Source organism: Neocloeon triangulifer, unplaced genomic scaffold (assembly GCF_031216515.1).
Source record: "Neocloeon triangulifer isolate White Clay Creek 2 clone unplaced genomic scaffold, ASM3121651v1 ptg000015l, whole genome shotgun sequence".
Classification (NCBI taxonomy): domain Eukaryota; kingdom Metazoa; phylum Arthropoda; class Insecta; order Ephemeroptera; family Baetidae; genus Neocloeon; species Neocloeon triangulifer.
The window spans coordinates 6,365,005-6,380,383 of record NW_026775557.1 but is presented as its reverse complement, the minus strand read 5'-3'; the positions used below and the strand labels follow the sequence as shown (position 1 = coordinate 6,380,383).

Sequence of the window (15,379 nt, the reverse complement as noted above, 5' to 3'; positions counted from 1 at the left end):
CAAAAAAGTAATTTGTGTTAAATATTGAGTAGATTTTATTTTTATGCTTTTTCATGCAACAAATCTTACAGAGAAATAATAAAAATGTCACATTGGGAGAGAATTAAAATTTTTTACTCTAATTATGTAACCACGGGTAAATTGTAATTTTATATTCATAGTTATTTTAAAGAAATAAGAGAATGTGTCACCTCTGGAAGAAAAGTGAACTCGAGATCGAGGGCACCTTTCCTAATCAGCGCACATCTCTCATCAAATAATGTTATGCGCGCTATCAGCGAGACGGCGGCGCATTTGTGCATTTATCGCGCTATTTATTGAGTGCGCTCACGTAGAAAGGCCTGACAGACGCGCAGTGTCATCCCGCCCGAGCGTTTTCCACGCCGATGCGAATAACTCGCCATTATTTGAGGCAGCAGATATTTAGAACGGCGTGCTCAGGTTATCTATCGGAGTGGATGTTTGCCCTGAAGCCACTCTCGAGACGAGAAAAGAGCTCTCTTATGTATATTTATATGCAAAAGGAGCAAACACCTTCACATATAAGCAAGATAAATATGGCAGAAAACTAATGCCAATATAAAGCTGATTAGCATATCTAGGAGAGAAACCTTTTTTTTCAGCGAGAAAACGTTTCTCCATTATCTGGGGATGAATAATAACGCATTTTCCAGACGCAAATTGAGTGCGACCGTAAACTGCCATGCAGACACGGACGGAGGTGTGCATATAAATATTTTATTTATTCACATCTGCTGCCCACGAGCTTATTAGATTTGTAATTAAAGTGTCAATTTTGAATTTTTATAGGCGTATGTGTAATAAAATAAAAGGAGTGAAAACGCCTTCGGTCCGTTCGGACGCGGAAAGAGACGCACAAACAGTTATTTAGGGACATAAAAATTCACCACTCCAAATTCCCAGGCTTGCCGCCAAGAGATTTGAATTTGAAATTCTTTTTGTATTATAAATTCATTCCGAAAAGAGATTTTCGGCCAAAAATGCCGCGCAACAACGCGCAGATTATCTTTTATGGGACATTTAAATTTCCTGAATGGTATTTTTATGTGCTGCGCAGGTGCGATACCATTCGGTAATGCCGGTTGCCTACCCTTCCATCGAGCGAATGTCTTCCGCACGCTCTGTCGATAACGAGCCAGACGAGCAGCGAAAATGCTAAATAAACTACAACAACTTCGTCAGAGTTATGAGACAGCGTTTGTCGAATATTCAGTCTTATGAATAATGAGTAATAATAATAAAGGAAAAAAGTTACTTAAATAAGCATTATAATGTTAAGAAAAATTCATTTATTTGGGTAATGAAGAGAGAATATATCTTGATTTTGATCTTCTGAGAAGAATAAGTTCTGATAAAAATAAATAAACACAATTTTTGTGTGTTTTCAGAGAGCAAAACTATTGAAAATCTCATTCAAGAAAGTTTGAAGCAGAAAAATGGGATTATTTGAGCTCTTTTTGATCAAATTTCCAGCCATAATTTGTGGGTTAAGAAAATTTCATGGGATTAATTTAATATTCTTAACTTAATTTGCATTAATTTAAATAACAAAAACTGATTTTATTTAAAACAATTCAAAGATATTCCAAGAGTGGCCTGGTCAGAGGCGTTATTCCGAGATGAATGAAGGGCAATTTTATTACCATTAAACATAAATTTCAAATGCATTTTTGTCAGAGCTGAAGAAAGAAAATCGCCTTTGGTGATGCGTCATTAAATGGATTTGACGACACCAATCAGTGCAGCAGCGTGTCGATGAACTTCGTCATAAAAATTATAGAAAAATTGGGCAATCGTCGAACTGTATCATAAATATATTGCAGCGGGATGAAATCACTTTATGGCCCGGTCTTTTTTGTTTTGATTTCCGTGCTATCGATATCTGAGATGCCCCGCGAGATCAAAAGGCATTTATAAATATCTCTGAGCAGAGAGCACGCGTATAATAAAAGAGCAACATTCTTGGGAAAATGTCCTGAAAATTATTATATTTGCCCTAGAGGTTGAGTCAAACGAGTTCGAAACCTCGCATTACGAATGCAAATCGTCTCTCGGCAGCAGCACCGGGATACTCTTTCACAGATATAGCGTGATGCTTCTTTTTTCCCTCCATATAATCGTATCTATATATTTACAGCTCTTTCCCCGCGCGCGCATTTAGCGGCTCTTAGCACGTTTATCGTCGGCGAAAAAAAATAATAACGTATAAAAACGACCAGACAAAAACAAAAAAAACTCGTGCGTTTCTGCTCTGATTTTAAGATTTTATCCCGCCGAGTTGGAAAAAATCCGTTTTATTAGTAAAGATGAAGAAGTCTCTATTTTATTGCGGGGTAAAATTCACATTTTATTGCCTCGGACGAAGTGATGAGCTTTAATATCGGCGGAAAATGACTGTAAAAGGGATTTATATATTATATCGGACTGCTGAGCTTATCTCACGAAATCAAAATTTAATACAATATTTTAGAAAGAAAAAAAGGAGAAATGCTTTCTATCTCTTTCTGGTGCGTGCTCCGGACTCGTAATATTTTCGCACAGCGAGCAATAAACAAGAGCGGGAATGAGACCGACACGTTCATTTAAATAAATTAAAACCCCCTCGCGGTTGAATTTGTATGGGAAAGTGCCCGGAGACGGGCGCAGTTATCTTCGGCGCACCATCCATTATTTATGATATCAGTTAAACCTGCCACGGCAATGTGTATAATAAAAAAGAAATGTGCGAAACTGGATCTGCCAATGATTCACCAAAACCACCTTAAGTGAATAAAATTGAAATTTCTTGTTTCTGTATTTATCAGCATTTTTTATCTTATCCCAGCACAACCTCTTTGAAATGAGAGGTCAAAAGAATAAAAGCTTTAAAAATTATTATCACAAAATATCATAATGATTTTAACTAAAGCGAAATTGAGCCTTTGGGGAAATTTTGCTTCATACTTTCGGTTTCGGATTTGCTCAAGTATGTATCTTCTGGTCACGTCTCAATCGCCGAGCTGCTTTTTATATAAAACTGGCCGCGGCAAGGGGAATTATACACACGCCCACACTTTCATGCTCGGCCGAGCTTGAAAAAATCCTCCGCTCATCGCGCGGCGGCGGCTCATTGTCGGGGAAACGAGATTAGATGAACGCGAAAATGGTGCCATTAACAAAGAGGTGAGGTTGCATTAATGTATAGAGCTCTATAGTCGTACAATTAGGACGGTGCGTTGTTGGGATTGATACGAGAGATGAAAGAGTGCTCGTAATTATAGATTTGAGGCACAAATTGGCGCCATTCTGAGAAAAGTTTAATTGTCGGTCTGTTCTCGAGGATGCGCTGCCCACGCGTTACAAAAAGCAACATCAACTCCTTAAAATAATATAATAAAAATTTCTTTTCTTTTTATTTCAAATAAATTATTTCCTTTATATATATATTAATAAAAACATTAACAATATTATAAATTATTTTTTATATTTTATTTATATATTTTATTGTTTTTATTTATTTTCATTTAAAACTAGGCTAGTCTTGAATGCACAAAAGAAATATTTTGAACTGTAGTAAAATAAATAAAAAATAAATAGTTATCCCTCTCGTAAAATAGATAAACACAAATTTACACAATTACTTCACTACCTGTGTGTGCTTGTTTTGTTATTATGTATGAGGTTCAATAACACTCCTTATGAATTATCCAAAAATAAAACTTAATGCATATCATTAATTACTTTAAAGACTAATTACACTGTTTCTGTGAAATTGATTCACCCCAAAATATATGAATTATTAGAATCAAATATTATTAAGTTTTATAATGCAAAATGCTTTTATCTGATTCCTGAAAACAAAGATAAGCTGTTGGTTGTTTAAAAGTTATGGCCAACTCAAGGAGAGCATGACGACGACCAATAAAGTAGAGCTGGAGACGCGTGTCATTTCTTTACGTGACCACAGGCTTTGGCACGTTTTGCGCCATGCAGTTCACACCATTATTTATCAGTTTACGGCCGCTGCTCCTCGTGCTTTCCTCGCAGCTTCGTTTTCTTCTCGCGTGCCGCCGCTCGAATTTTCCAAACACTGAAACAAATACACAAAAAAGCCTTTTTTTTCGATCCTTTCGTGGACCGCGCACGCTTTAATTATTTGGAAACATGCCCGCATTATTGAAAATAAATAAGTTCGTGTGGCGGCCTGCACTTTTATGGCTGCTTGTAGGAAAAAATCGGCAACGGGAAAATTGCTGGCCAAAGTGGACTTTAATTGGCTGCACGTGGATTTAGCAGGAAATCTCTGTGTGTCATTTTACGACTCTTCTAAATAATTCCCTTTTTTTATTTAAACGATTTTTTTTTTTTGTATAATAAATATTGTGAATTATTTCACTCAACGAACCGAGATAATTAATTGACCGATAACTTGTTTGTGTTTTAGGTGAGTAAGGCAGCAGCCGCCCTGTGGGCCAGGCAAGGTGTCCGGCCAAACAACGGCCAGCAGTGGCCACCCTCGTCCGAAGACATGTATGAGCCAAGCATTCACCAGGTAGGGAAATTTGCAAATTTCTCAAACGACTTTTCACTTTAACTAAAAAAAAGCAAATTCTTTTACTAACAATCTTCCCAACGGAGCTGAAACTGCAAATTTTGTGGTTCTTGAATACTTGGCTCAAATATAATTTTTTTTCTCTATTATCAAGTTTTGAGCAAAAAAAATTTGGACAAATTTAGCAATTTTCTCGAAAAGATAGAGTGCAGAACTTCTTTTTTGTGCTCTTCCAATACTTGAAGTCTTCATTATCCTCTCGCGGAGTCGGTTAAATTCCTAAGTGGCTCTCGAACGCATTACGTCATTTGCAGGCGAAACATCAACACAGCGGCAAAAAATTGACAGGCAGTTACAAAAATGTACAAAACTGCACATAAATGACACACCGAGCGGAGCTATTAATATTTTAGCATGTGTAATTATTTTAATGATAGATAATGCGTTCGAATCCGTCTTGGCCAAACTGCCGGTTTATATTGCGCAAAGAGAGGAGGACCTCTCTGTGGCAATTTGGTCTCTATTAAGGAAGCAATCGGACGCGCCAGGTCATGTGTATACACTTTTGGTGATTGTTTTTTGCGGTTCGGATAGATTGACTCTCATTACCGGCGAAAATACGCGGATGCGATACATCAGAGGGCAATCAAACTCCGCGCAGCTATAACTGTTTAAAATTATCGGCCATGCGATGTGGATCAGATTTTCGCGCAGAGAGCACCTGTCTGTGTATAAAAATAATGCGTGCTAATTTCTTCGGGCCGTCAAAATATAGCCTGACCTTATTACCAGATTAATTTCCATTCAGGTTTAAATCCATGAATGAATGTTCCCTTGTAATTAGTCTCGGCGGCTTTTGCGTTTCCTGATTTAGAAAAGGTGCTGAAAATGCGTCTGATAAATCATCAAGCTGCGCCGTTTTTCGTGGTGGCCTCTTTTGAAGGCACCACTTTTTTCTAACACTTTAGCGAGCGGATCCGGCTATTTGGACACGTTTATGACGAAAATAGTTTCCAGGGTGTGACCTCTGCGCACCACTCCTCTATGCTAGGTGAAACGAGATACCGATAAGTTACAACCTCCGGAAAACGCTAGTTTAAGTGATGCACCCGATGGATTCGTACATAAAAATTTGTTTTGTGCAACGCGGCTGAATAAATCAACGTTTATTGCTGCGATTTAATTTATTGCCTCTTAAAAAACACGGTTCCTGACGCTTCCCCACTTATCTAATAAAATCATCCGTCCAAAGTGCATCTCTCGACGCCTAACTGCTCTCTCGCTCCTTTTAAAGATCAAAAGAGATTGTACATATGAATAACCTTTTAATTGCGAGGATTATAAATTACGAGGTAAATTGAAAATATAAAAAGTTTTCATTAAGTGCGGCTCTTCTTGCTCGCAATAAAAGGATTTAATCCCGCATTATGCACGCCGCGGCGGATAAAACGCGAGCAAATTCACAACACAAATAACCACCTTGTTAAGACAGCCGCGGCGCAAATGTATGGTGTCGTTAGTGCTAATAATTTACATGGCCGTGTGTTGCATATTATGTCAAAACATAAAGCAGAGCATTAAGCCTCATATACGCGCGATCCGGCAATATAATCGCCGTGCCTCTTGTTTGTGCGATGGCGGCCGAGATTTGTGGTGTTTGGAAATTGTGTTGGCATAAACAGCGATTAACGCCGAGTAAAACTAGTGTGGTAATGGATTCCACTTGAAATCATCATCACAATAAAACTCGGCCAGAGAACAGAATTTTGATACGAAAATTCCTTGCAGCTCGTTTGCAATTATACTTTTTGAAATGAAGCAACGCTAAAAATTAATCAATTAAGCCAATTTAGAGTTTGATTGATCAGTTCCTTTTGTGAGGGTGTTCAAATCAAAAGTATTTATTTTAAATATTAAAAGTTTGTGCAGCTAATTTAATGAAATTAATGCTTGTAATTTGAATTTGAACCTCTTTTTCTAAAGATAGGATACATATTTTTTTTTTTTTTGTGAAAATTCATATTTTTAACTTCAATCTTATATTTTTTAATAAGAATTTACTTTACCCCACACTTGATTCCACAGGAGGTTTGCTTCCAAATAACATACCCTTTCAGTCTTTTGTATTTCGAAACAATAAAAAATATATTTGTTTTCTTTTCTACGTTACATTTTAAATATTTTTAAAAGAAGAATTCTTAATTACAAATTATTGTAAAGTAAAACTATAATGTAAAAAAATCGTTAATAAAATTAATAAATAGAATAATAATGTAATAATAAATTAATAAACTTTTAAATTAATATGTTAATCATTTATTAAAGATATTTTTATAGGCAATGTTTATAAGTTATTAAAAACAAATGAAATGCTAGAGGAATAAAGCTGCATTTTTGTAATATTATGAACCCATCGCTGAAATAATCTTTAGGCAAATTCAGAAATTACTGTTGTGATATTACGAATTAAACATAACACAAGACACAAAAGCCATATTGCATTGCTCACTGTTGCTCACCTGCACCTTTTTAATGCTTAGAGAATTCAATTTTAATCGCAAGTGATGTTCAAAAAGGAAAAAAAATACAAGGCAAAAAGGAAATGAAAAAAAAATGATTTGTCTTTGTAATTTTAATTTATAATTTTTTTATATTTTTTCAAACAGCATCAAGGTTGTAAACCTTTTGGTGCTTGTATGAAATATCAAACATATAAATATTAGGTTTACCACTTACAATGTACATTTTATATTAATAAAACACAATCTGGCACTCTGCTGAGCGCGTATCGAAAGCCCCTTTGGCGACTCTCACTGTACATATAGCAAGGAGCAAACATATCTCTACGATCATCTGTGAAAATCTGCTGGTAACAAGCTGCTTAGAGTCCAGCTACGAAAAGCTAGCTGGGAGCGGAATGAGCTGCAATCCGGACGACCGGGCACAATTAAAATTAAATAAAATTGTACTGTTACACATGCGAAAGAAAAGTGCCCGCGAACCATTATCATCCTCCGCTGCTGCACTCACACACTTTGTCCTCTACCGCCGCCGAGATAATAAATTTAATTACACTCGCTCATATACTCGAAGCAGAGAAGTTTACTGCCAGCCGCTTTTTTCAGCGAAACGCATGCACACATAAATACATTAACAGCATATTATATGCAGCGCAGAGGACAAAAACAGGTTGCATTATGACGTGGCTGCACAGAGACCGGCCGTGGTCCCCGCGCTTCTAATTAGCCCATGCATGGGAATCCGGTGAACTTGAATTATATATTTGACATCGGCTCGGCATGCAATTTTAAATTCATCTCCGCGATGCCCGCCAGCCTGTGTAAGTGAGAATGAAACTCAATGCGAGACAAGAAGTTCATTAAACACGCGAGAGAGATGCGCTGAAATTATAGGTAAATTAGACGTGCGGCTCGCGTTAATGTAATATTATGCAGCTCGGCGAGTGCATCTGCTTAAATCGCTCGCTCAGCAGGCCACCGAGTGCAAAAAGTGCCCCGACATGTCGACGAGTATAGAAGCTGCAGCCAATCCCCCGGGGTGGTTTTTAACAACTTTTATATATAAGCCCGCGTGTCTCTCTTTCTCTTGGTATGTGTGTTTTCCAGTATTAATGAACGGCAATTATACCCGTTTTCTCACACTTTTCGTGTTTAATTGAAAAAGAAGTCATTCTTTCGCGATAGATTAACGCTCTTGGTGCGACCAGATGAGATGAGAGCGGCAGGAACATTAATTTGGGAGGATGTAAAAGCGGTTTGTTTAGTTTTAAAGTGCGGTTTCTTCCTGATAAGACTTAAAAGGGAACCGTGAATGAGGATGTGAGAAAGTCAGGTTTTGAATAAATTCATTAAGCAGATTATTTTTTAAGTGTTTTAAGACAAATTAATTTGTCAAATTAAATTACTATTAGGAAAAACGTCAATATTACAATTGGAAATGAAGAAATCGGGCTTTTCCTCATTGCAAAAAAGTTGTTTTTATTAATAATAATATTATAATTGTTAAGATGCAAATAATGTAGGTAAATTTTGATACCTTTCAATGATTCACAAACCTTAAAAAAATGTGTCTAATTCTTTTTAAAATTTATTTAAATTTTTTATTTATCAAATATTAACAATTAGTTTATAACTTGCCGGTTCTATTAAAATTTCAGACAAAACTAACTCATCATTTTCCTGATATTGTCTTTTTGCAAGTAATGTCAATATAATTTAACATGAGAGATTAAGATTACGTTAACGTAAACTCGGATTTAAAAATAATTATTTTTTTAATTAAATTTAAAGAAAAATTGAGAAATTACTGTGTGATACAAACTGTCTTCAATTTGCCAAACTATTTTAATTAAATTTTCTTAATTTGTAATAACATTCGACACCACAAGAGGCTATTTTTTTTTAAATTTTACACAATTGCCTGGTTTTCCATAGATATATGTTTGAAATCAACTCATACGAAATTTCCCTCGCCACAAATGACCAAACCCAACAATGCTGTTATTCAATTTCACCGCTCCGTTTTAACAGGACGAAATATTATTACACTAAAAATATACGACCGCATGCACACTTGCAATTATTATCCACGAGGGCACAAGTGTGTTCTCCGCTTGTTCGCATTTCTCGCATGTTCTGGTATTAATCATGCTCGCGATGTGGAGATGCAGCGCTCGCAGTGATATCATCTGACAAATTAGATTTCGCGAAAACAATGGACGCCATCATCATCAAGGCGGCATAAGAGTGCAAATATTATGTCCAATTTTACATGCTGTACGGCAGCAGCTACAAAACACAATTGCTCCTTTGAATTTCTTTTTGTACGCGCCACACGAGAGATAGAGAGAGAAAGAAAGATGCTCCGACCCGACCAGATATCATTTCGAGCGGACATTAGGCCGCGCTCCATCTCGAGGAATCATCATGCTGCAAATGATGTACACAATGGGGCCTTAGAACAATCAGTTTTCTCGGCTTTATTATATATCTTTCTCGGACCCCTCATCACTCTGCATGACCGCATAATATCATATACGAAAATGCGGCTTGGCATTTCTCAGGTGGGGAATTTTGATCTGTTTCGGAATTCCAAAAATTTAATCAAATGAGAAACCTAGGTCAAAAGTGGGTTCTGTTAAATTTTTAATAATTCTTTTGCTACTTTTATTTATTTCTTCAAATTTTAACAGATAGCGCTCTTTTAATTTATAATGTTCTGTTGTAAAATTTGATTTGCATGTTGAACATAAAGGCAAGAGTATTTTTATAAGGTCGAATGAATGAATATTTTATGTGTATTTCATAATAATTCATAATAACTGAAGAAGCATTTTTTTCGGTGAATAATAATTAGCAATAATAAATTATATCAGTTCTACGATATATCCTAAAACATATAAAATAGAGCACATAAAACTTTTTTTGATTTTAAATATTGATATTTGCAAGAAATGAGAATCTCATGCTGCAAATTGTAAAAATTTAATTAATAAAACTTAATATTGAAAAATATAATTTTAAAAAAAGTTACAAATTATATATAAATATATTTTAAGTATTAAATAATAATTATTTAAGCATTAATTTTAATGTTTAACTGCAAAGTTTATATTTGATTTTTGTGTCTTCTGATAATAACATATTTGAAAGGGCATACTGTACCTGCTGTACCTAACAATCGGCGGGAGGAACAAAGCAGTTTAATCAGCGGCAGCTCTCGGAATGCATCTCGTTTCTCATTTGGTCGCGAATTCCGCGAGGGCATCAAAGGGCCGCAGCATAAATCAAAGCAGCGCGTGATAAATTAGCATTGTCAAAGTAATGACCTGGGCCACTACCAACGTATCAAATTAATACGACACCTCATCTTATCTCGAAGCAATTTCATAATACGCGCGTTGCAAAAAATTGACAACCGCGTGCTGGAACTTAATTACCAATTCAGCCTTTACAGTTACATCTCGAAGAGTTTGGATTAATGCTTTGTCCCTTTGAAATCAAATGGAAATCAAGCAGTTGCAGATTGGACGAGAAGAATTTCTGCGAACGAGTGGAGGAAAAAGATTGCGTAATTACTTCATAAATTACAAATTTGAGATAAAATCTACGCGGTGGCTCCTCTCAAATTACATACAAAAGCTTGAAAAACACGTTTGTTGGTCGCGACGGCCGCGTCGAAGCCAATTTGTGAGATGACCAACAAAACCGATACTTAAGTGCGTTAATATCTAAATACCCACCGGTGGGAATAGGATGCAAATTAGCCGGCGTCAAACTTTTTCGTGTAAGGCGGGGGCAAAATCGCATGGAGAATCTCAAATTAATTGACGGCGATCGGCCAGACTCACTGAACAACCAGTTGTTGTTCCAGCAAAAAAACCAACCGACTTGTTTGTGTATTGAGCGAAAAATAAAATATAAGAAATAAGATTCGAGCGGCCCGATACACACTCGGGCGAAAGGAATACAAAAGAGAGACGTACAAATAAAAGGTTTAATTAAAGAGCAACAGCAGCGAGTTAATCTTTATAAAGTCGCATAAAATATAAGACACCTCGCATCACAACAGGTATCTCTGCGGAGTGGGGGGAAAGGGCACCTGTTGCCCTGAGGTTGACGACCTTTTTCATCAGTCGCGGCGCGAGAGTTGTGCGTTCGCGCGGGCTCTCGTCCGGCATTTGCTCAAATTTAATATTCTTTCTCTTTATATTCATTTCCATTGCACCGCGTGCATAAATATATATATAAATTGATATTAATATTATGTTGAGTCGGTCCCCGCGGGGCGAACACTGGGCTGGAATATTTATCGATGCATGCGTGCAGGATGAAATAAACGGTTGTCTTTATTGTTGGCAATTAGATTTATGTCCAGATTCGGTCAAGACGCATTTTGTCTGACCGCGGTTGTGTAACTTAAATCATTGGTCAGTTTAATCAGCAATATTAAAAGATAAAGCAAACAACTATTATTTATTATTATTTACATTTTAATAAAATTATTTTTCTGTTTTATGACAAATATTTTGCAAATTAAGCATTTTGTAAAATAATTTTAATAAAATACAATTTAAATTTCATATAAAATTTTATTAATGATGTTACAATTTTGAAGTAAAAATAGCATTGCATTAAATTTTTAAATTGTTGCTCAATGTTATTATAATTAAATAAATAAAATCATATGGTGAAAATAAAATTGTCTTGTAATAGCTTCTACAACTATTAAGTCAAGTGAGCGTCTGCTGCCTATTTTGATTTTATATTAATGAAAAGAGATTATTATATTAAAAAAATTTATAAAACTAAAACCCCTGACTATAATCCACAACCCAAAACCTTTTATTCTGGAACACAAATAAATAAAGGGCCGTCCTCCACTCGCTATTCTAGTCCAGTTGGTTTTAATAATCATAATAAAAGGTCTGGTTTGAGGCTGTTTCGCTGTCAAAATGCAGCCGAGCCATAAAAGAAAGAAAGACAGGTCATAAAATTGTTGCGAGCCCATTTCAAGTTGGTGAAATTTATTTTTTAATCCGAAAATGCTAATGCACGAGATGTTGATGACACCCGAACAAAACTAACATCGTCGGCCCCTCCCTGCTCTGTTTCTGGACCCCATTTCGACACACACGCGAGTATGTGTGTTTTTTTTTCATTTTTAATTTCGCTTCACTCGACGATGGCAGCTCGCCTTTTTAATCAAGTCTGAAATTAATTTTCCCTATGCGATATATGCTTCGGTTCCCTTGCGGGTATGCAACCTGTGCAGCCGCTTGAACTGGTGTAATTTATTACACGCGCGCTGCTGCCGGAGCTCTTCTTTCGCTTTTTGTCCGTCTAATTACGTGCGAATCTGAAGTGGCGCACAATTGTGTCGATAATTAAAGCGGACACACCATATTCGGGCTCTCTTTTTGCATGATGCCGGAAATTTCTAGCGCAAAAAGTGGAGCAACGGTGGTCTGCAACGAAATTGATGAAAATTGGTTTTGCTTACTTAAAAATTCATCACATGCATGATTTCTAGAGGCAAAAATAATTGGGTTTTAATCTCGATTTAAAATATTTTCTTTTCTCAAACAAATAATTTTATTGACACGCATTCAAAAAAATTTAAATTTAAATATTTAATTGTCATTAATAATTTGGCGGAAAATTTGAATACAAATTGATTTGATTTATTTTTATTGAAAATGAAAATTTAAATTTAAACTATAATTATATATTTTCATAAGGAGTGTATTTTTTTTTTAATATAAATTTGTGTATTATACATGATGCATTGCAATTGAAGCGGACTTATTGTGTATTACCCAAGGAAATCAGTGCGAGATCGAAAACTGCCGATCACACTGTAGAGCAGCGATGAAAAAGTTTATGGTCTCGGCGCGGATAACGCATTAATGGAGCTTTACGTGTGTGCTCTTGCATATTATTTATTATTAATCTTGATATTGAGACTGACAGGAATTGCACCTGATGGAAATGTGTAATTATATTGGAAAGCATGTGTCATATCAAATCGCATGTTTACCAGCGCGCGTTATCCACCAATAAATAGTCTTTACGCGCCGCGTCGCTTGGCAGGATTATATTGCGGCGACGACTGCGTTCGTTCTTTTTACTCGTTCGCGCACATAAAATCATCTATAATTATATTTGATCGAGTAAACGCGTCTATAGTCACCTTGTTTTTATGTAAATTCCGTAATTATATGCACAATGCCTCGTAATGGCGATGCCGTTGCCGCTTCTTATCATTTTTTTTAATAAAAATATTTATGCATAATTTTAGCTTGTACAATTTTTTTTTTTCAAAAACACAAAAGAGCTTTGAAATTATTTATTATGCAACCGAACGGAGCTGGTGTCTGCCAAGCGCAATAAAAGTTCAAGTCGCGTTATATTTCCTAACGGGCAATAAAAAGCCAGCAAGAGGACTCGAAAAAAGGGACACACAAGAAATAAAAAGAGTTTTCGAAAGGCGGTGTTGCTTGGCCTGTGTGTTTTATTCATAATGAGCCAATCAGGCCAACGAGAGCGCCCTTTAAAGAGCACAATTTTTCGAAAGGCGTTGTCCCAAAACTTGTTATTGCTCGCCGCGATTATTATGTATTTAATGAATTTACCCACACACGCACTGTACAATATTCAGGACGCGGCGGCAACAAGAAGGGAAAATAAGATCTCACTCCACTCATGCAACAGTGTGCTTCACAAAACAAGTGTAATAAAAACCAAATCTTACTTAAATATTTTCACTCGGTGTCCAGTTTAAATTTAATAGTTCCAGTTGGAGTAATTTTGATTGGATTGATTTTGGGAGATAATATTTTATACATGAATCCATCAATTCAATAAATCAATAAATTCTTTTTATTATAATGCTTATCTGAGATAATAGAAATTCAATAAATACAAGTTTTAGCTTTTGCCTAAATTTTTTCAATTATATATGGCAATTATATATGATGCACCTGTTTCTCTCTCTTCATAATTCTCTGCTACCGTTTGTGTTACAAGTTGATGCAAAATGTGCAAGCAAAAGTCGCCCTCTAATGCCAATAAACTAGAGATAATCCTCGGAGAGCATGACAAGTTACACTCTTGTATAGGTGAGCGCCGCACCGTGCATTATATATGCGCCGCACAATTAACAAACACCGACAGCCGCCTGCTTGTGAGGTGCTAGATATATATTTTATAAAACGCAGTCATTTCTCATTCCGCTTCATTTTTATTCACGACCCGTGTTCCACTCGATGTAAACGCACGCCGCGATGGCAATAATTAACCGCTGTGTATGTGATTTTATATTTATTTTCACCGGCGAACAATTAAATTAGCAATGATACGGTCAGCGGCTGCGTTGTGTTATTATCACTCTCTTGTGTGCACGCGGCAAAATTATAATTCATGCACTTAGCACAATGATATATATGCTATAATATACAAGCTCAAGCTTTTGAAGGACAAAATTATTATCCATCCCTCTCTGCACGCAGAGCTTCCATGGAAAACTCGGCTGCATCTGCTGTCATAAATGAAAATCGCTGCACATGCAAGCAAGGCCGCGTGAACCTTTGAGAGCCTTTAAAGTGCCGAAAGACGGGATAAAAAGTGAGGGGTGTAATTAGCTAGTGCGAGAAAAAAAATCTGCGGCCTTTTTGATAAAAAGGAAAAGCTCTCAACCTTTCAGAACTTTCCTTGTCTAAAAATAAGTTAACTGACGTTTTGTGCGGTCTGAATAAAGTAAGAATTTTTGCAGATAATTTAGTGGGAACTTCATATTTGTATCTTTTGCATTTATAAAAATATCAAAGGATGGAAAAAAATCTTTGTGAAATCATACTAATCAAGTAAACAGTATCTTTTGCTAAATGCTATTAAATTATGAATTTAATATTTTGAACACGTAGTAAAACTTACACAAATTCATTAATATTAAGATCCAAATAAATTACTTTTGATGAATTAAAAGAATAAAATATTGATAAATAATTTTAATAATAAAATTTTAAAAACATAAAATTAAAAAAAAGTACAAATTTAATTAAAATCAATAGTTTATTATTTTAGATTAAATTTCAATGTTTTGTGGTCTAGCAAATGCATTAACTTGTTATACCAAAAGTTCAAAGGAATATGTTAGAGCTTTGGATGTTTGCCATCAGTGCTGAAGATGCCTGGAACGAATCCTTTAATTATTTATTTTTAAAATCACCCGAGCAAAAATTCGGCTGACGCATATATTTTTTTCTTTCATGTCGGCACGCAATTATATTATACACCGACATTATAA

The 15,379-nt window shown here is 35.7% G+C and overlaps 1 protein-coding gene across 1 annotated transcript in view; it reads left to right on the top strand.

The window, feature by feature from the left end:
- Positions 1–15,379, top strand: part of LOC132202408 (transcription factor AP-2-epsilon) — a 156,685-nt gene that overhangs the window by 77,997 nt on the left and 63,309 nt on the right. Inside the window, exon 2 of the mRNA XM_059629305.1 lies at positions 4,445–4,552. Within this exon, the coding sequence (XP_059485288.1) occupies positions 4,445–4,552 (108 nt within the window). The remainder of the gene's footprint in view (positions 1–4,444; positions 4,553–15,379) is intronic.